Genomic DNA, 20,108 nt, shown 5'->3' on the forward strand with positions numbered 1-20,108 from the left:
GGAATTTTCCAAAAACGACATTTCAAGATTTTGATGAATCTCGATGTTTTAGACTGCCCTGAGTCCGAAAATACCATTTTTGGAATTATGTCTGTCTGTGTGTGTAAACACGGTAACTTGAGTACGCTTTCACTTAAGTCAACCAAATTTTGCATACAAGTATTAGGTACAAAACGTAGATATCTACCAACTTTTGAGCTATTTCCGCTAACCAGAAGTGGTGCTTTTTATTCATGTAGCTGCAGAGTGCGATTTATTCAACTTTACCTTTATGATAATGGTTCAATATATTATTAATTTGATTATTTGTTGATGGTACTTTGATGTACATAATATAAAAATATAATCATTGTCTTGTGGTTTACTCCTCAAATATCCATCCCCATATCTGAGTATACGAGAAAGTCGAGGGGAGACCACTCCTGATTTTTTTTTTTTTTAATTTGTATTTTCCATACCATCCCAGCATTTTCAGATTTGGGGTTGTAATAACGTAGAAATCAGTCTGTTACTCTTCTCCATACTGAATACATCATTCAAACATTCACAGTGCAGACGAAACCTCCGAAACTGAGTGGCAACAAAAGACTGGAGGTGTGGCTTAGAGCGACTTCACTCAAACATTTTGTGTTGGTTATTCATAAGAAGTACCTGCTGATATGAAGCAGGCCTCACAGAAGAAGAGACCTCAGAAGATCTAAGTCGAGAGGGGTCGATCTGCAATAAGCTTGACGAGAGTTACAAAGTAATTTCAAAGAGTTTAGAAATCCGCCAGTCCACCAGTAGATAAGTTGTGTGTAAATGAAGATGATTTAGTTACTGTGGCTACTCTTCCTGGCCAAGATAACTCAAAAGGCACAACGCCAAATGCTCAGTGAGGTAAGAAACAGTAACAGGTACAAGCTTGAAGGAATCATTGAACTGCCAACCATCTCTGTTCTCGAGTCTACCATAAGCAAAACATTGAATATGTCATAGTGTCCATAGCTCAGGTGATCAAGCTACCCTGTGGGACATCCTGAGACTTCATGGGATCCCCCCAATGTTGTTGGACATCATGGCCGGCTAGTTCACTGGTACTGTGAGTGCTGTGCAGAGTGGAGGCAGACCCTCTGTGTTTTTCCCAGTTGATTCAGGGGTTCATCAGGGGTGTGTTCTACTCCTATTCTGTTCAATGCTGGCATGGACTGGGTGTTGAGGAGGGTGGTGGGGTCCGGTGGCAGAGGGGCATCTGTTGGTGAAGAAAGATTCACTGATGTTGACGATGCTGTGATCTTCACAGAGTCAATGGAGGCTCTGATTGGGGCTCTCGAGAGACTGAGTGAGGGGTCTGAGTGTCTAGGCTTGTGAGGGTCCTGTAAAAAACCAACAGCCAAGCCTTTAATGACCTCTTGGGCACGGCCATCAGCAGTGTGTCTGTCTGCGGAGAGAGTGTCGACCTCATTGAGAGGTTTACTTACCTCGGCAGTGACATTCATGTGTGTCTGGTGACTCTTCCTGTGAAGTCAGTAGATGGATTTGGGAGAGCATGGTGGGTCATGAGGTCATTGAACACAGGTGCGTGGCGCTCCCGATATCTCAAAAGGACAAAGGTTCAAGTCTTTATAGAGTCCTGGTGCTTCCTGTTTGTGAGACATGGACGCTATCCAGTGACCCGAGATGACTCTTGTGTCTCTTCTGAGAATACTTAGGTCCCGCTGGTTTGACTTTGTGTTGCTCACGGAGTCCTGAATGAGGCACATGACCTGCATTGTGAGGGAGCGTCAGTTACGGCACTACGGCCATGTGGCGCGATTACCTGAGGGTGAGACAGCTGATTGTTGAGGACCCGAGCAGCTGGACCAGGCCAAGGAGATGCACACCTGCATCAGATAAGTGGGTCATTTCTGAAGTGTGGGACTGGACCGCGTGTTTTCCTGGGGGGTTGCCCACCAGGATCCTGAGCTTTTTTGTCATGTGGTGGGTCTGGCAACGTGCTGTACCAGTGGGTGCTCCCTAACCTAACCTATCATTATTATTTAAGGTGGATTTGTTCAGAATGAATCCACCACAGCACACACAGGTGGCATAAAAACGGCACATCATCCCAACTGTGGAGTACAGCAGTGGAGGCAGTGTCATGATTTGGGGCAGCTTGTCATCACAGAGGGGGCGCATGAATTCCCAAGTTTATTAGGGTATCTGACAAGATAATATTAGGGTGGCAGTCTGCCATCTGAAGCTCGGTACAAGTTGGGCGATACAGCAGAATAATGACCCTGAGCGTTGAAGTAAATCTCCCACAGAATGGCTTCAATCGGCTTTTCGGAGTGGCCCAGTCAGAGCCCAGACCCCCCTTCCCAATCCACTGGAGATGCCCCCTGGACTACCCTCAACAGAGCCGTTCACACCTGACACCCTAATAACACGACCGAGCTGAAACGATCCTATAAGGAACAACGGGTCCCAAATTCCTCCTGAACATTCTGCTGGTCTGATCCACAGCTCCTGGAAGTGCTCGTTGGAGGTCACTGCTGCCAAAGATGGTTCAAGCGGTTATGAAATCCAAGGGTTCATTTACTTTTTATTTTCACAGCAGACTGCAAATGTTTGATGGGATTGTCCAACATTAAGATTATAATTGTGTCTGTCTGCTCTTGTGACATGGATGAAGATCAGATGACATTATATGACCAACGTGGCAGATGGCCGGGGCCCTTGTCTGGCTGGGATGCCTCCATGTTGGACGGACCGGGGGAGCAAGTGTGGCCAGAGAGTTACCAACCTTTGGTTGCGGCGCTGCCTAGGACTCCCACCGGGCTCCATGGGAGTTGGAGTTTGGTGCAACCCTGTTAGGATCCATGGACGTCGCCAGAGGGTGCTGCCCTTATGGGCGCCACACCCGGAAGTGATAAATCATCAAGCACCTTATAATGACCATTCCGGGGGCATTATAAAAGGGGCCAGCCGACACTACTTGGGGGCAATGTTACCTCTAAGCTGAGCGCGTGAGCGATCGCTCACACAAATTCAGAGCGTCGCTCATACTTCCTGCACGATCGCTCATTCCGACGGCGTCGCTCGTACTTATCGCATGATCGCTCACTCCGACCGTCGGAGTTGGTGCTCATAGATCTTTGGCTTGAACAAAATGTTGCTCATAAACAATGTTATATGCTACTCCTTAGAGGGAACATTGCTTGGGGGGCCAGAGCCGAGAGGAGGAGGAGGAGGACAAAGTTTGCTGAGGAGGAGTGGAGGAGAAAGAGAGAAAGAAGAAGACGACAGTATTGTGTGTGTTTGTGCATGGTGGGACTGTGCTGTGCCTGTGGGAAACGGGGAAGGCGTTTCCCACGAGGTGAAGAAAAATAAAAAAAACATTTGTGTCTTTATGAGTGCCTCCTGCGTCTGTCAGTGTCGGGTTGAGTGGCTGCTGTGCCCTCTACACTCGTCACACCAATTCATTCAGAAAATCTGGTCATTCCAAAGGGTTCACACAGCTTATCCTGCCACTACTCTGCTTACATTGTTGTCTCCATTTTGAGGTTTGTAACCCTGATCAGTCCGTTTCTGATATCACTTTCACAGTTTGCCTTGAAATTTAAAAGTTCACTTTCTGTAATGGCTCAGTTTTCTTTCTTTAGGGGGTGACGTTCTGAAAGTCATGTGACCTCGATTGTTGCACTGAAGTTAACAGAACAATACTCAGGTAGGCTGTGGCATTTAAATGATGCTCAATTGGTACTTAGGGGCCAAGAAAAATAGCCCCCACACCATTACAGCACTACCACTAGCAGCCTGAACCATTGGTACAAGCAGGACGGATCCCTGCTTTCATTTGGTTTGACACCAAATTCCGACCCTCACACTTACCGTCTTCAAATATGGCCCCCACTTGGAATGACAGCTCGGAGCTATGTCCAGCCTCACAAGAAAACTTTGCTCGTGCTCTCCGGCAGACGTCCCTGAAAAATGAAAGCAATTGAAAGAAATTGTTTTATTTTTTGATAAAAGAGCGTAAGTGGCAATTTTACTGAGTATTGTAGCACAGAATCCTGGGGAGACATAAACCCCCCACCAATGGATGAGATGGACCCTCTGTACTATGAGGCAACAGCAAGTGTGGAAATGTCTGAATAGGAAACTTGGTCCATCTAATTATTACTGATCTCACTTGTGCCAGCTTGTGCCCACAGGACAGCATCGGGCATAAGGAAGGAACCAGCCCTGGATGAGACAGCGGGCCATCCCAGGCATTGGCAATTTACAGTGTAACATCCTAAAGGTCACTCGACCTACAAGGCCTCAGGATGTGAACATCTGGAATACCTGAGGAAACCTTCACTCAGAGATGTGGAGACCTTACCAACCCCACACAGCAACTGTATCATGGCTTGATTTTTGCTGAATATCCAATAAATTGAAAGGACACCTTTACTTCTTTGAATTGCACCCTGGTGACAAAACTATTACTGTATGTATGTAATTGTTATGTACTTTAATATTTCAAGCAAAGCCATCCTAACGTGACTAATGAAAAATAAATGAAATTCCACCTATTTATCAACTGTTGGAACCCACTTTGTTCAGCAGAGGGTCGCATGGAGCTGCTGCCTATCACATCAGCAACAGGATACAGAAAAGACATGATGGACGTGATGCCAGTCCTGCCACTGGGCACACAAACTCACCATGGGACAATTTAGGGACACCAATAGACTTAAGGAGAACAATGAGGAGTGCGGAAGAAAATGCACACAAAAACTGCAAATTTCAGGCAAATAAAAATATGTGAAAACTAAAATATAAATACAGGAGATAGAGAGATAACAAAAGGCATTATAGTAGACAAATATGGAAGGCACTATAAAACAGAGAGAGAAAGATATATATGGATATGAAAGAAACTGATATAGATAGATAGATAGATAGATAGATAGATAGATAGATAGATAGATAGATAGATAGATAGATAGATAGATAGATAAGGCACCATAGATAGATAGATAGATAGATAGATAGATAGATAGATAGATAGATAGATAGATAGATAGATAGATAGATAGATAGATAGATAGATAAGGCACCATAGATAGATAGATAGATAGATAGATAGATAGATAGATAGATAGATAGATAGATAGATAGATAGATAGATAGATAGATAGATAGATAGGGCACCATATGATAGATAGATAGATAGATAGATAGATAGATAGATAGATAGATAGATAGATAGATAGATAGATAGATAGATAGATAGATAGATAGATAGATAGATAGATAGATAGATAGATAGATAGATGAAAGGCACTAGGTCAGTGAGGTCAGTGGACATTCAAACATGTCGTACCTTTGACTTGACTTGTCATCTTGGACGTTTGTTGACATAAAGAGGAAGTTCTCATTTGGAGAGGCAGGTGAGGTTGGTGACGGGATATTCAGCCAGGAAATGAAGGAGTGACTGTTGAAAAGAGAGCAAAGTCAGACGTCAATGGCAGCTCTCGACTCTTCACTTTCACCCATTTTTCGAGGGCTGTGTTGGACTCTGTTGGTCCCTTGGCGCACACACACATTTTTATATAAAGTAACGTTTACAGCACTTTATTGAAATTTCAGATGGTGTTTATGATGTAAAGGCTGAAGTTAAGATAAATCTGCACTGAGCAGACAGCACACGTTGGTGGTGAAAATGTTTTGTGACAAAACTGGAAATTGGGCTAGGAAATTTTTTGCATCTTTTCATCGCGGAGGAGCTGGAGCTCATCCCAGCAAGCATAGAGTGCAATGCAGGAAGAAATCCTGGGCAGGGTGCCAGTCCAACACAGGGGGAGCGCACACGCACACACACACACACACAAGGTCCAGTTTAGAATTGCCAATCCACCTAACCTGTTGGAGGAAACCTACATGGACACAGGGTGAAAGTGCAAACTCCACACAAGGGGGGACCCGGAACAAGAACCCCGGTTTCCCTACTGTTAGGTATTGCGTCTCCGTGCTGCCCCAAAATTTTGCACTGTGCACTGGTGCGTCTGATTCAGATGTGCAGGGCGATCACGTAGAGCAACTGCAGTGCTTTGATGAGGCAGCCATTAAATCACAGCTCATACAGTTAATAAGAGGTGTATTAAAACAAAGGGAGCGAGTAGGAGGAGGAGGTCTGCTCCCCCACATACCTGTCCAAATCGAAGAACTCCCCAGCACTGGAGCGCCGACGGTTCTTTGCCTTCTCTGGTGGGCTGCCAGATGCAGAGGATGTTGTGGCATTAGAAGAATGCGAGGACACGGACTCAGTGCTGTCCACTAGAGTGTCTTCTCTCACAGAATTTGGGCATTCAACTGTATAAAAAAATAGAGTGGGGGGGTAATTAGTGTGGGGGCTCAGCATTCACTATAAAGCACTTGGGGGTTTATGAAATAATTTACAAAAACCGCCGATTAGCTCTAACTAATTATCCCCAGACCAGGAGGCAGTGGAGCTCCTTGACCTGTTAAAGCCGTATTATGTTATTTATTCACTATTATATTGTTATGTTTGCTCATATTAATTAATTCTTCTTCACGTGTTTGTGTAATTTCTGTTGGTTTGGTTTATTATTCATTAATTTTGTGCTGTCATTCCATACACTGTGTGGGTGGAGCCTCAGGAGGCGGGGTCACCTGACATCACTGTAGCTGGCTCCTCCCCCTGGCTTCACACAGCGGATTCAGACCCTTCACTCTTTGGACATTTTGTGATGTCACAGCCTTGTGATCAAATCATTGCAATTCACTTTTCTTCCCAGCCCCCCCCAACCATCAAGCAACACTAAACAACACCCCACAATGACATGAAGAGTCCAGCTGGGCCCCATGGCTTAAGACCTGATCACCAGGCACTCACCGACGAGACCCCATAACCTAACAAAAAACTCGAGGGGAAGTCAAGACCCAAAACAAGCTCCAGGTTTTCATTTTGACCCTTTTCCTAATCAATAACCAGTTTTCACTGCTAATTAACTTCTTTTTCCTTCATTTTAATAGCCCTGATTTTAAGGTTTCAGTCCCCTGAATTTATTCCTTTCTTCATTAAATGGTATCCAGAATGAAATGAAATGAAATGTGAAATGAGCTAACAGATGACCAGCTAAACCAATTTCACTCCAACTAATCTTTTAATGAGAAGCTGATTCTTGCTGTTAGTTAAACCTGCTATTTAATTCCGTGGCTTGTTGCTGCTCTCATTCTGCCATAGCAGACATTTCCAAAACTGTTGATTTTTCTAAGAACACGGTCAAAATGTTTTGGTGACCGGAGCAATCAACCTTACCGAGACCATCACCTTTCTTTATTTTTAGATACTATGTGATGGGCACAGGTAAGATGGTCATGAGGCGACTTGTTTTGTGTCTCGTTATTGTTTGGCTGCTAATTAAGGAAAAAGAAACAACTAAGGGGCCTGAGTCAAGTTAATTAAAACTAAGGCAAAAGAAGTTAATTAGCAGCAAAAACTGGTCACTAATGAAGAAGTCGGTTAGAATGAAAACCTGCAGCCGCTGCGGCCCTCCAGGACTGGAGTTCGACACCCGTGCTAAACATGATGAAGAAAGAGAAAACAAGACAAAATAAGAATTAAAATAAGAGAACACTAATATAGAATAAAAGTAAGGTCCGATGGCCAGGGAGGGACCACCAAGCCCCCTTCTGGGCATTCTACCTAACATAAATGAACAGTCCTCATTGTATTCAGGGTTCTCATGGAAGGACTTGATGATGATGGTCACGTGGATCAGAGATGGGAATGTTGAACAGACGTCCTGTCTTTGCCAGTTGGAGTTGGTGATTCCTTCAACCAGGTTGCAATACCAGTGAGACGTGCCAAGATTCTAGCTCATATTGTGTGGAGGGAGCGGCAGGTACAGGTGCATATCATTGACGTAGAAGTGATATGAGAAACCACGGGACGGAATGATGGGTCCTAGTGAGGAGCTGTATAGAGAGAAGAGGAGAGGGCCCAGCACTGATCCTTGGGACGCCCTCATTCTTGCCTGGTGCACCCTTGACATCTCTCCATGCCAGGACATATGGTAGGATCTCAAACCACCTGAGCCCCAGTGATGCCAAAGAGGATCTGGTGGTTGACTGGAGAGATCTAGCAGAATGAGGGTAGCTCTATGTCGACAATAGGAAGTAAGGGCATCTCAGTGAAACGGCCCTTCATGAAGGCTGACTGACTAAAACCAACCATCCAGTTGAGGGCTTTAGGGTGTTTTTGCTAATTCAGGACTCCATCTGGATAAGCTGTGAGTAAGCTGTGTGCCATTTAAAAGGGTGGCACCACTTCCTTGAACCTTCTGCTATCCACCGCAGGTACTGTCTTTCCACTACCCTATTCCGAAAGTACGAGGATCCATATTTTAATTTTTTCCAGTCAATTAAATTTTGAGAAGGGTTAACATCCAGTGGCTTCCCAGGAACTTCCTCTACTCCAAATGTAGAAAGCAAGCAAGAAAGCAAAGCTTGAAAGTTGGAGGCCAGCCATTTGCTAAAACACCAAGGAGGCTGCTTGGCTCATGCTTTATTTTGTAAGGACTTCATTATACCAGATGCTGCTCTTACACATGACTGAAATTAAAAGAATGCTCGCTTTAGCTGCATCGGCGGTGGCCCTGCGGCAAACCGCACGCCATTTACCGAGGGGTGGTAACAGGGCAGCATTTAGCACAGGCCACACACATAAAAAAAAAGAAAAGAATGGATCCTCTCCAGTGAAGAAGTTAAAAACAAATCACGTGTCACCACCCACTCTAAACACGCAGGCCGGCCCAAAACAGAAATAACCGTCTCCTCTGTCATTTAACGCAGGGAAGTAAACATGGCAGTGAATGGCAAAGCAGCTTGACGCGCTCCAGAAGATGATTACACTCGCGACCATCCAAGCATCTGTTCTGGCCGCACATCACACCGCGACATGGGCACTGGAACTGCATTTTGCTGTGGTGACCTCATGTGTTTACGGCTCTACGCTTGGGCCGCGCCAGCAAAGCAGCGTAGCAAAGTGAAGAACGCGCTTTGGAAAGTCGGAGGCACTCTGCTCATTCATCACAATATTGGGACACGAGGTCCGTGGCGAAGAGCGATTTAAATAAGAAGAGTCCCAGAGTGTGCAGGCTCTGAGCGGGTGCTGGATTACAGAAAAGTCGCCCCTCACATTTCACCCCCAACAATTCGCCTTCCACATTTTGCCCCCTGTACATATGAGTAAGTTACAGAAATATAAAAAAAATTAGGTGCATTATTTACATCTTGTAATTTACTTTGGTTTAATAAAAGCACATGTTAAAATTGTCAAAAAAAATTAAACACGCCCTATGCAGGTGGAACGTTTTTCAAAAACCCAGATTCAGTGTCGTTCATCTACCGTTCTCTTTAAAAACACACAAATGTGGTTGTCATCATCTACCAATTTTCTTTTGCCTCTTATTGACAGAACCATTTTAAATTTTTATAATATTATACGGCACGTGCATGGTGGCGTATACATTGATAACGCACTGTCTGCGACGCACTGCTTATTGACAGAACTCTCTTTGTCATTTAAAATTTTTATAATATTACTGTATATGGCGTGGTGCATGGCGGCTTGTATATTGATATTGCTTTGTCTGCGACGCACTGCTTAATTGACGGAACTCTGTTTGCCATTTTAAATTTTGATAAAATTATATGGCGTGGTGGCGTATATATTGATATTGCAGCGTCTGGATGTACTGCTTATTGGCGGAACTCTCTTTGCTATTCTACATTTTTATAATATTATATGGCGCGGTGCATGGCGTGGCAGCATATATATTGAAAATGCACTGTCTGTGACGTACTGCTTATTGACGGAACTCTCTTTGTCATTTTAAATTTTTATAATATTATACGTGTGGCAGCCTGTATATTGATATTGCACTGTCTGGACACACTGCTCATTGACGGAAGTCTCTTTGCCATTTTACATTTTTATAATATTATATGGCGCGGTGCATGGCGTGGCAGCATATATATTGAAAATGCACTGTCTGTGACGTACTGCTTATTGACGGAACTCTCTTTGTCATTTTAAATTTTTATAATATTATACGTGTGGCAGCCTGTATATTGATATTGCACTGTCTGGACACACTGCTCATTGACGGAAGTCTCTTTGCCATTTTACATTTTTATAATATTATATGGCATGGCGGCTTGTATATTGATATTGCACTGTCTGCGACGCACTGCTTAATTGACAGAACTCTGTTTGCCATTTTAAATTTTGATAACATTATACAGCATGGTGAGGCAGCGTATATATTAATATCGCACTGTCTGTGACGCATTGCTTAATTGATGGAACTCTGTTTGCCATTGTAAATTTTGATAAAATTATATGGCGTGGTGGCGTATATATTGATATTGCAGCGTCTGGATGTACTGCTTATTGGCGGAACTCTCTTTGCCATTCTACATTTTTATAATATTATATGGCGCGGTGCATGGCGTGGCAGCGTATATATTGAAAATGCACTGTCTGCGACGTACTGCTTATTGACGGAACTCTCTTTGTCATTTTAAATTTTTATAATATTATACGTGAGGCAGCCTGTATATTGATATTGCACTGTCTGGACACACTGCTCATTGACGGAAGTCTCTTTGCCATTTTACATTTTTATAATATTATATGGCATGGCGGCTTGTATATTGATATTGCACTGTCTGCGACGTACTGCTTATTGACGGAACTCTCTTTGTCATTTTAAATTTTTATAATATTATACGGCGCGGTGCGTGGCAGCCTGTATATTGATATTGCACTGTCTGTGGCGCACTGCTTATTGACGGAAGTCTCTTTGCCATTTTACATGTTTATAATATTATACGTGAGGCAGCCTGTATATTGATATTGCACTGTCTGGACACACTGCTCATTGACGGAAGTCTCTTTGCCATTTTACATTTTTATAATATTATATGGCGCGGTGGCGTATATATTGATATTGCACTGTCTGCGACGTACTGCTTATTGACGGAACTCTGTTTGCCATTGTAAATTTTGATAAAATTGTACGGCGTGGTGCGTGGCCAGGCGGTGTATGTACTGATATTGTACCGTCTGGACGCACTGCTTATTGACAGAACTCTGTTTGCCATTTTACATTTTTATAATAATATATGGTGTGATGCATGGCGTGGCGGCGTATATATTGAAAATGCACTGTCTGCAACGTACTGCTTATTGATGGAACTCTCTTTGTCATTTTAAATTTTTATAATATTATATGGCGTGGTGCATGGCAGCCTGTATATTGATATTGCACTGTCTGCGGCGCACTGCTCATTGACGGAAGTCTCTTTGCCATTTTACATTTTTATAATATTATATGGCACGGTGCATGGCGTGGCGGCGTATATATTGATATTGCACTGTCTGCGACGTACTGCTTATTGACGGAACTCTGTTTGCCATTGTAAATTTTGATAAAATTGTACGGCGTGGTGCGTGGCCTGGCGGTGTATGTATTGATATTGCACCATCTGAACGTACTGCTTATTGACGGAACTCTCTTTGTCATTTTAAATTTTTATAATATTATAAGTGAGGCGGCCTGTATATTGATGTTGCACCGTCTGGACGCACTGCTTATTGACGGAACTCTGTTTGCTATTGTAAATTTTGATAAAATTATACGCCGTGGCGCGTGGAGTGGCGTGGCGTGGCGGTGTATATATTGATATTGCACCATCTGGACGCACTGCTTATTGATGGAAGTCTCTTTGCCGTTTTACATTTTTATAACATTATATGGCGCGGTGGCGTATATATTAATAGCGCACTGTCTGGATGCACTGCTTATTCTTCTGCACCGCAGATAATCAGGTGGCAAAAATAGCAAACGTACCCTGTGTAACGGCCGTTGTGTGGTTGGATGCATTAAACTGAGTAACAGTGCTAACGAAACTCCAGTTTCATGGAACACTATTTCGATATTTAAAATAAAATCAAAATAAAAAAAAACAAAAAAAACCCAATAAAATAGAGGTAATAATAATTTAAAAAAAAGTTTAAATGATCCGGGTAGGAAAAATATCTGTGGCGAATTGTGAGGAGTGAAATGTGGGGGGTGAAATTGTATCAGGGGCGAAATGTAGGGGGCAACTTTTCCCGATCCCGCCGGTGCCAGTGCATGCGCCATTCCGAGGTTGCTTGGCTGATCGCTCATTCACATGCAGATGCGAGCAGGACGGTCAGGTGCTCGGCGTAGTTGTAGGACGGCACCAGCACTCAATCGGGGACACAGTTGGAAATTCTTAAGGGTACATTTCACCCAAACATTAGGGTGTTTTTCATCACACAGAGAACCATAAACACATGGAATAAGTGACCAAGTAGTGTGGTGGACAGTAGGACTTTAGGGACCTTCAAAACAAGTGTAGGAGGAGCACGGGCATCCTGGATGAGATGGGGAGAAATACATTACCTGGACGGGAGGCCAGTATGACGATACAGGCAAATTGACCAGCAGAACAAATAAATAACTCTATGCCAGGCCGGTATAAAATAATAGATGGACCCGCTGAAGCCGGGAGGAGTCAGGCACAGTTCAATTCCCCCCACACATCAGGTGGCAGTGGTCCTCCCATAGGAACACAGTCAGGATACCTGCAGGGGTGCTTAGGATACGGAGTCCTGAAATGCAGCCCTGTTGGGGACCCTACATTGCAATAGAGGGTGCTGTCAGGGGAAGACCTCCCTACTTTCACTATGACCTGGAAGTGCTTCCCAGAAGCTTTCCCGGGTCGGGCATAAAAGGAAGTCGGGAGGCAGCGGGCAACACTCAACCAGAGGATGGAAGGAGGAGGACACGTTGGTTCATTGTGATTGGAACTGTATTTGTGGCCGATTGTTGGAGGAGGTCTGTGGAAAGGTGCGTTAGAAGGAATAAAAATCCCTCCATTTATTCATATATTGTGTGCTGTATTACTGTGTCTGTGGTTTGGAGCTCTTTGGCACCCTCTTGTGGTTACACTAGACTTGATGTTATTTTAGAAGAATTAAGGGGATCGGAACGGTGAGTTTTGTTGTCCTGAATGGCCTGTTTTTATATAGATTGTTCTAATGTGCTAACACAGGCAAGATTGGAGATCAAAAACGAAAGGGGATCGGATCAAAAAAGAGAAGAGAAAGAATGGAAGGAATGCGAGACTGAACTCTGTCATGTGTGTGCTGTGTGTTGTTGGATTTCCTTTGGATATGAAATATTAATCATCTTTGTCGTTTACTACCATAAATGTACACACTAATTTATTAAAATGAATTTTGTAAAAAGCTACAGTTCACAAAAGAACTGCGGAGCTACAAATTTGGTGTGGGGGACGCCAGGCACCTTTTCTCGGCAGCCCGCCTCACGAGCGATTTGCTTGCGCAGCAATCCTTCTAGCTCGTGTCTCTTATTTAGTGCAATAAATTTTATACACACAGTAGTCACGTGCTCAAAACGTATTCGTGGATTTCTGTATTTGCAGGGGTCCTATGCCTGTAACCACCTCGAATCACAAGGGATTACTGTAACAACAATAACTAATAACAAAAAAAAAAATAAAAGTAGTAACAAGTTTATACTGCATATAAATAAGCAACTAGGGGCAGATCTGTGGGTCTGGTAGCACAGGGTTCAGAGTCCGGACCGCCATGTAGTAGAAGCTGTTGCAGAACCTGGTGGAACTGTTTCAGATGCTACAGTACCTTCTGCAAGATGGAAGCGGGACAAACAGACCCCGGGAGGGGTGGGAGCAGTCCTTCACAATGCTGTAGGTTTTGTAGATATAACCTTCAATGGAGGGCAGAGAGGGGCCCAATGATCTTTTCTGCCGTGTTCGCTATCGCTGTAGGACCTTACTGTCAGAGACATTGCAGTTCTCAAACCAGACTGTGATGCAGAGGGTCAGAACGTTCTCATTGGTGCCCCTGTAGAAGGTGGTGAGAATAGGGGGTGGGTGGGCTTGCCGTCTTTGGGCACTGAATGAAGTGGAGACGCTGATGTGCCTTCTTGGCTGTAGTGTCCGGTATTCCTCTAAGTCAGAAGCTTAAAGCTTTAAACTTATCATAGGAGTTTAAGTGGTGACAGAGGTTTTGCTTCCAGGCCCAGACGATTTTGTACACATTAATGACTAAGGATTTTTTGTTCAGTTTTAAAAACTTTTTCAGGCACTTTTATGAAGTCAAAGGCTGACTTTAAAGACGACTGGTTGATGGTAAATGTGTGTTCCACAATTACAGCCTTAATTCTTAACGGACGGAGTGGTGGCTCTGAGGCTAGGGATCTGCACTGGCAATCGGAAGGTTGCCGGTTCGAATCCCGTAAATGCCAAAAGGGACTCTGCTCTGTTGGGCCCTTCAGCAAGGCCCTTAACCTGCAATTGCTGAGCGCTTTGAGTAGTGAGAAAAGCGCTATATAAATGCAAAGAATTATTGTTGTTATTATTAACTCTTTGAGGGTTGAATATTTTTTCCAGTTTTCTGTAAGGCACACAAAGCAATGGTTTCACAAAAGGTCTTTTGCCACACGCCATGGCTGCTGTCGGCCCTCGTTTGGTGTAGCTGCCCCGTGTGGGGCAGCTCGACGACCAGCAAGAATACGCACAGCAGTAGCAGTCGCAGTGGGACGCAGTCTGGTTTGTACCTCTTGTCATCGTAAGAGGCAGTCCTCCCAGGTGAATGTTGGCGTAGGCGCATTAGCTACACGGACATGTTCAGCGCCACAATCAGCTGGCGCTGGCCCCTCACTTTCGTTTTCGATCTCCAGATCACTTACATCAAAATCCGACAACTCAAGAGTTCGACTCAGCGACACGATACGCTAAACGTCGTCCGCAGAACATTTTGTTCTGCGCATTCGCTTTGGACTTTCGACCAGACATCGATGCCATCTGAGGGGTCGTTTGCTCTTCTCCACTCATGCATGTACAAGAAATCTCGGTCAAATCCATCCATCCATCCATTGTCCAACCCGCTGAATCTGAACACAGGGTCACGGGGGTCTGCTGGAGCCAATCCCAGCCAACACAGGGCACAAGGCAGGAAACAATCCTGGGCAGGGTGCCAACCCACCACAGGACATCTCGGTCAAATCCACAAAGCTAACTTTAAGGAGAGTCGAACCAAAACAGAACGGCGAGTTTTGTCACAGTTTACAGCTGATTACCGTCATCTACCCATGAATTTGACAAAAGTCGACATGCGCCCTGAAAGAGTTAATGTTGGTTCCGGTAAAAAAAAAAAACACACAATACTAGATCCAAAAAGCCTTCTTACTGTTGCCAGGCATGCATATCTGAGGATCACCCTGCAAGTTCTTCCCAGGTGTGCGATACCACCCTGAGCCGAGAGGGGGCGCTGCGGCTATCTGTCTTATCTTTTTTGTTTCTGCCACAGTGCTGAGAAATCACCCAGTGAGGGCAACTGACTCCACCCCTTCTGGTCCCTGGACTATAAAAAGGCGACCGCCCAAAAGGAGGCGCCACTTCTTCATGAGTCGACCAGAGCAAGGGAGCGTCAATTCACGAAAGCAGACTAGGCAGCCTGATTAATGGCAGTCACTTACTTTGCGTGGTGATTATTTTTGCTTTCTTTCTTTGTGTGTTTACTTTGTAGCGGGGCCACATAGTGTTTAAATGTCAGTTCTGAGTGCGTCTCGTTTCATTGTCCCGTTTACTGTTTGTGCATCAGTTTATGCCGTCCCCGAAAAAGGGGACGGATGATGGAAGGAGACCACAGCCGCAAACCTGGAAAACACCTGTTTCAATCAATCAATCACAGCCGTCACAGGATTATTTAAGCCAGCAGGAGGAGAAGGAAGAAGAGGAGAGAAGGAGATTTTTCATTCACGACCACGAGCCAACTGTACCAGTAATTGTCCACATCGCGCATATCCATCCAGTTTGTTTTTCCATCAGCCGGATTTATTTCAAAGACCTCACCACGAGAGACCCCGGGGTAGGACTTAATCATCCACCACACACACGAGGATTCATGGTGAGGCTGTTCCATTTTTTCCGGGGAGAATCAAACATCGCAATTTCACTAATTCAGTCATCCGCTTTCAGGACAGTTTCTTTATTACCGGACTCACGTTCTCATTCATTTTTCAGTTTATCATTCATTGTTGTTATTCGTGTTGTGTGTTTATTTGTTACAGGGACAAGGGAGGGTTTTTGTTGTGTATATATATATATATATATATATATTTGGTGGTGTCTTGTTATTGCTGGGGTGGAGGGATATTTATATGTTTCTATTTTTCTATTTCACTTCACTTAATACATATAATCTGTTTAATTTTACATCCTGTTTTTGTGTGCTCATATTTTTCACCGTCGATTGTGGGGGAAAAGTTTAATTGGTAAGAAGTACGGCTTGATAGTTAGATTATTTCTCAGTAAATTATCCAGGCCACTGGTCTTGGAGGTGTAGCTGCCGGCTGGGTAAAAGGGGTCGGCCGTTACAACTTTGTGTTGAGATTTAAAGTAAAGGGGGAAGGCCGGGTTGGCACCCCAAAAATGATATGTTTGCCAGCCTGTTATTCTCTTGGACTACCAAAAAGTAGCAATGGTCCTCTGATTACACCTCAGTTCATAAGTTTTGTAATACTTTACTCAGCCCCAGATTAATCTGATTCATTATTTCATATTTGCTTAACGCAGAACACTGGTGGATTACATGGCGTACCCCCTTGACCTGTTCTTGGCCTCATTACAAGTCCTATCCATTTTCTGTTGCCCTATATACATTTAACGACCACACCAGGGCTGTAGCTTACCTGGTTGAAGCTCCATTTGTGGGTTATACACAGCCAAGGGTCTGTTCTGGCGCTGACTCTGCCTCCTCGAGAGCCGGGGAGGAGCAGAAGGTGAGGAGGAGAGGGCTGCTGTGCAGGAGCTATTGGGAACAGTCTTGAAAATCTGTAACCAGAAAGCACCGTCATCAGCAGTTAACCAATGAAAACTTAAGGTTAAAGTAGATCTGAAATTGAACTTAAATTTAAATTGAATTTGAACTAGATCTTAAAATTAAACTGATTTGAAACTTAAACTTGAAATACATCTTGAAGTGAACTTAAGCTTGAACTTAAACTAAGCTTGAAATAGATTTTGAAGAGAACACTTAAACTTAAATTGAACTTAAACCAGATCTTAAAATTAAACTGAATTGAAACTTAAGCGTGAAATGGACCTTGAAGTGAACTTAAACTTAAACTGAATGTAAACTAGATCAATAATTTAAACTGAATTGAAATTTAAACTTGAAATAAATCTTGAAGTGAACTTAAACCTGAACTTAAATTGAACTTGAAGTAGATCTTAAAATTAAACTGAATTGAAACTTAAGCTAGAAACAGATCATGAAGTGAACTTAAAATTGTACTTAAACTAGACTTTAAAATTAAACTGAACTGAAACTTAAGCTTGAAATATATGTTAAAGTGAACTTAAACGTGAACTTAAATTGAACCTTAAACTAGATCTTTCAACTAAACTGAATTAAAATTTAAGCTTGAAATAGATCTTGAAGTGAACTTAAACCTGAAATTAAATTGAACTTGAACTAGATCTTAAAATTAAACTGAATTGAAACTTAAGCTTGAAATAAATCTTTAAGTGAACTTAACCTTATACTTAAATTAAGCTTGAAATAGATCTTGAAGTGAACTTAAACTTGAACTTAAACTGAATTAAACTAGATCTTAAAATTAACTGAATTGAGACTTAAGCTTGAAATAAATCTTTAAGTGAACTTAAGCGTATACTTAAATTAAGCTTGAAATAGGTCTTGAAGTGAACTTAAACTTGAACATAAAGTGAATTAAACTAGATCTTAAAATTAAACTGAATTGAAACTTAAGCTTGAAATAGATCTTGAAGTGAACTTAAACCTGAACTTAAATTGAACTTGAACTAGATCTTAAAATTAAACTGAATTGAGACTTAAGCTTGAAATAAATCTTTAAGTGAACTTAAGCTTATACTTAAATTAAGCTTGAAATAGGTCTTGAAGTGAACTTAAACTTGAACTTAAACTGAATTAAACTAGATCTTAAACTGAATTGAAACTTAAGCTTGAAATAGATCTTGAAGTGAACTTAAACTTGGGCTTAAATTAAATTAAACTTAAATTTGACATTAAGCTTGCCCTCATTGGTCACTTTTGCCATCTGAACAAATCCTAAAGGTTCTCAGACGCTCATAATCTTACTCTTCTCATTTTCTCAGCATCTAAACAGACCTACCGTCTCATAATTTTCTATTAGAATTTCTACCACAATGTTCTGGAACTTGAGGTCCATGATTGCTGCCACTGTCTCTTCCTCAGATCTCATTAAGGTCGGCCCAAACACGACACCTAAGTTTGCAACTGTCATTAAATTCTCTTTGCAGTTTTCTGAAACTCTGCACAAAAAAAAAAAAGAGAATACAAATGACATGAGGAAGACGCTGGTGATGGTGGTGGCTCACATCGCTACACACCCCAGAATGATCCAAAGTGCCCAAAAGAAAAAACAAACAAAAAAAAAAAACCAACAGAGACACTTAAAAGAACACACAAACTCCACTCAGTTTGAGCTCAGGACTCTGGAACTGGGAGACAGTAGGGCTAACCACTGTGCCGCTGAGTCACCCACACTAAGCTGGGAGTGTTGTTTACTATTCATACTACATAAGAGCACTGTCTTTACCAGCGCCATGTCATAAACTTCTTCTCAATTACACAAAAATTCAATTTAACATAACGGTTTAAGGATCAGAGGTCAGGAAAAATGCCAAATACAAAACATAACAACTTGATGTGACCTCTCTCAGGCTGAATTTAAAACAGTAATCATAATTTATGTAGTACAGAATCTCTTTGTTTGTATAACAGGCGACTTGTAAGTGAAAGTGGCTCAGATGGGATGGATTTAATTATTGTTTGTTGATTACCAACATGTTTACATTAGCTGTGGCCTTAAAAAATAAAAAAGACACATTTTTGAGGAAAAAAAACAACTCTTTCCTGAAAATTTTTTTCGGTAACACTGCATCCATTGCAGGGAGGCATGCCCACTGATCCCGGCCCCCCTCACCTCCCTAAACTCCACCAATAGGCAGAACAATCATTACCGGGTGCTGCTTGTCAGATCTAACAGCATGCGCTTGAATGGCGTGGCCGCTCGCTGTCCGTGTACAGTTTGCATGTTCTCCCTGATGGAGCCTCGTGTTCTCTCTGACACAATTACACAGCCATAAAGATCATTTGAAACTGCGATTCCGGGACAGCATGGACGGGATTGTGAATGGATGCGCGTGTGTCAAGTTGTTCCTTCTGATGGGCTGATGCCCGTCCCTTGACTTTCACGGAGTGCCGCGGACGGAGAAGATAATGGGCGTGATGAGGTGCAGAGCCGGTTTTCTTTTAAAATGGCCAAAAGTCATAAATGGTTGGTTTAACGTAGATACACTTTTTTGCAATACTTGTGCAACCTCAAGATGCGGATTAACATCCAATATCATTCTTGCCTTGAAAAATTGACAGATTTGGCTAACTGTCACATTTGGACAGAGGGCAGCTTTTTTACTCTTCTATATTTTTACTTTACTGAACTGCCCTGTGGGACATCCTGAGATTTCATGGAATTCCCCCTCAAAGTTGCTGAATATCATGACCGGCCTGTACACTGGTACTGGGAGTGCTGTGCGGAGTGGAGGCAGAAACTCTGTGTCTTTCCCAGTTGATTCTGGGGACCATCGGTGTGTTCTGTGCTTGCGTGAACTGGGAGGGTCCAGCAGCTGTGGGGCGTCTGTTAGTGAAGACAGATTCACGGATCTCGACTGTGCTGATGATGCTGTGATCTTCGCTGAGTCAATGAAGGCTCTGATCAGGGCTCTCAAGTTTCTAAGTGTCAGGGGGATAACACTGCTCTAATTGCCCGGTATGGTCCTTGCTAGGGTCGTCCTCAATAGGATCCGTGATCACTTGCTCACCTACCAGTCTGGTTTTACGCCTAAGAAGTCGACCATCGACCGCATCCTGGCACTGAGGGTTCTCGTGGAGAGCAAATGCAAATATCGGCAGAGTTTCTTTG

At 43.1% G+C, this 20,108-nt stretch overlaps 1 protein-coding gene across 13 annotated transcripts in view; it reads right to left on the reverse strand.

The window, feature by feature from the left end:
• The window catches only part of arhgap10 (Rho GTPase activating protein 10), a 204,789-nt gene that overhangs the window by 10,150 nt on the left and 174,531 nt on the right, over nt 1-20,108 (reverse strand). For all 13 annotated transcript variants that reach the window (XM_051928148.1, XM_051928146.1, XM_051928140.1 and 10 more), the window contains exons 18-22: nt 18,276-18,435; nt 16,809-16,950; nt 6,159-6,321; nt 5,333-5,443; nt 3,853-3,944 (exon numbers count right to left, since the gene is read on the reverse strand). In XM_051928148.1, coding sequence (XP_051784108.1) covers nt 3,853-3,944; nt 5,333-5,443; nt 6,159-6,321; nt 16,809-16,950; nt 18,276-18,435 — 668 coding nt within the window. The remainder of the gene's footprint in view (nt 1-3,852; nt 3,945-5,332; nt 5,444-6,158; nt 6,322-16,808; nt 16,951-18,275; nt 18,436-20,108) is intronic.

Source organism: Erpetoichthys calabaricus, chromosome 5, assembly GCF_900747795.2.
Source record: "Erpetoichthys calabaricus chromosome 5, fErpCal1.3, whole genome shotgun sequence".
Taxonomy (NCBI): Eukaryota; Metazoa; Chordata; class Cladistia; order Polypteriformes; family Polypteridae; genus Erpetoichthys; species Erpetoichthys calabaricus.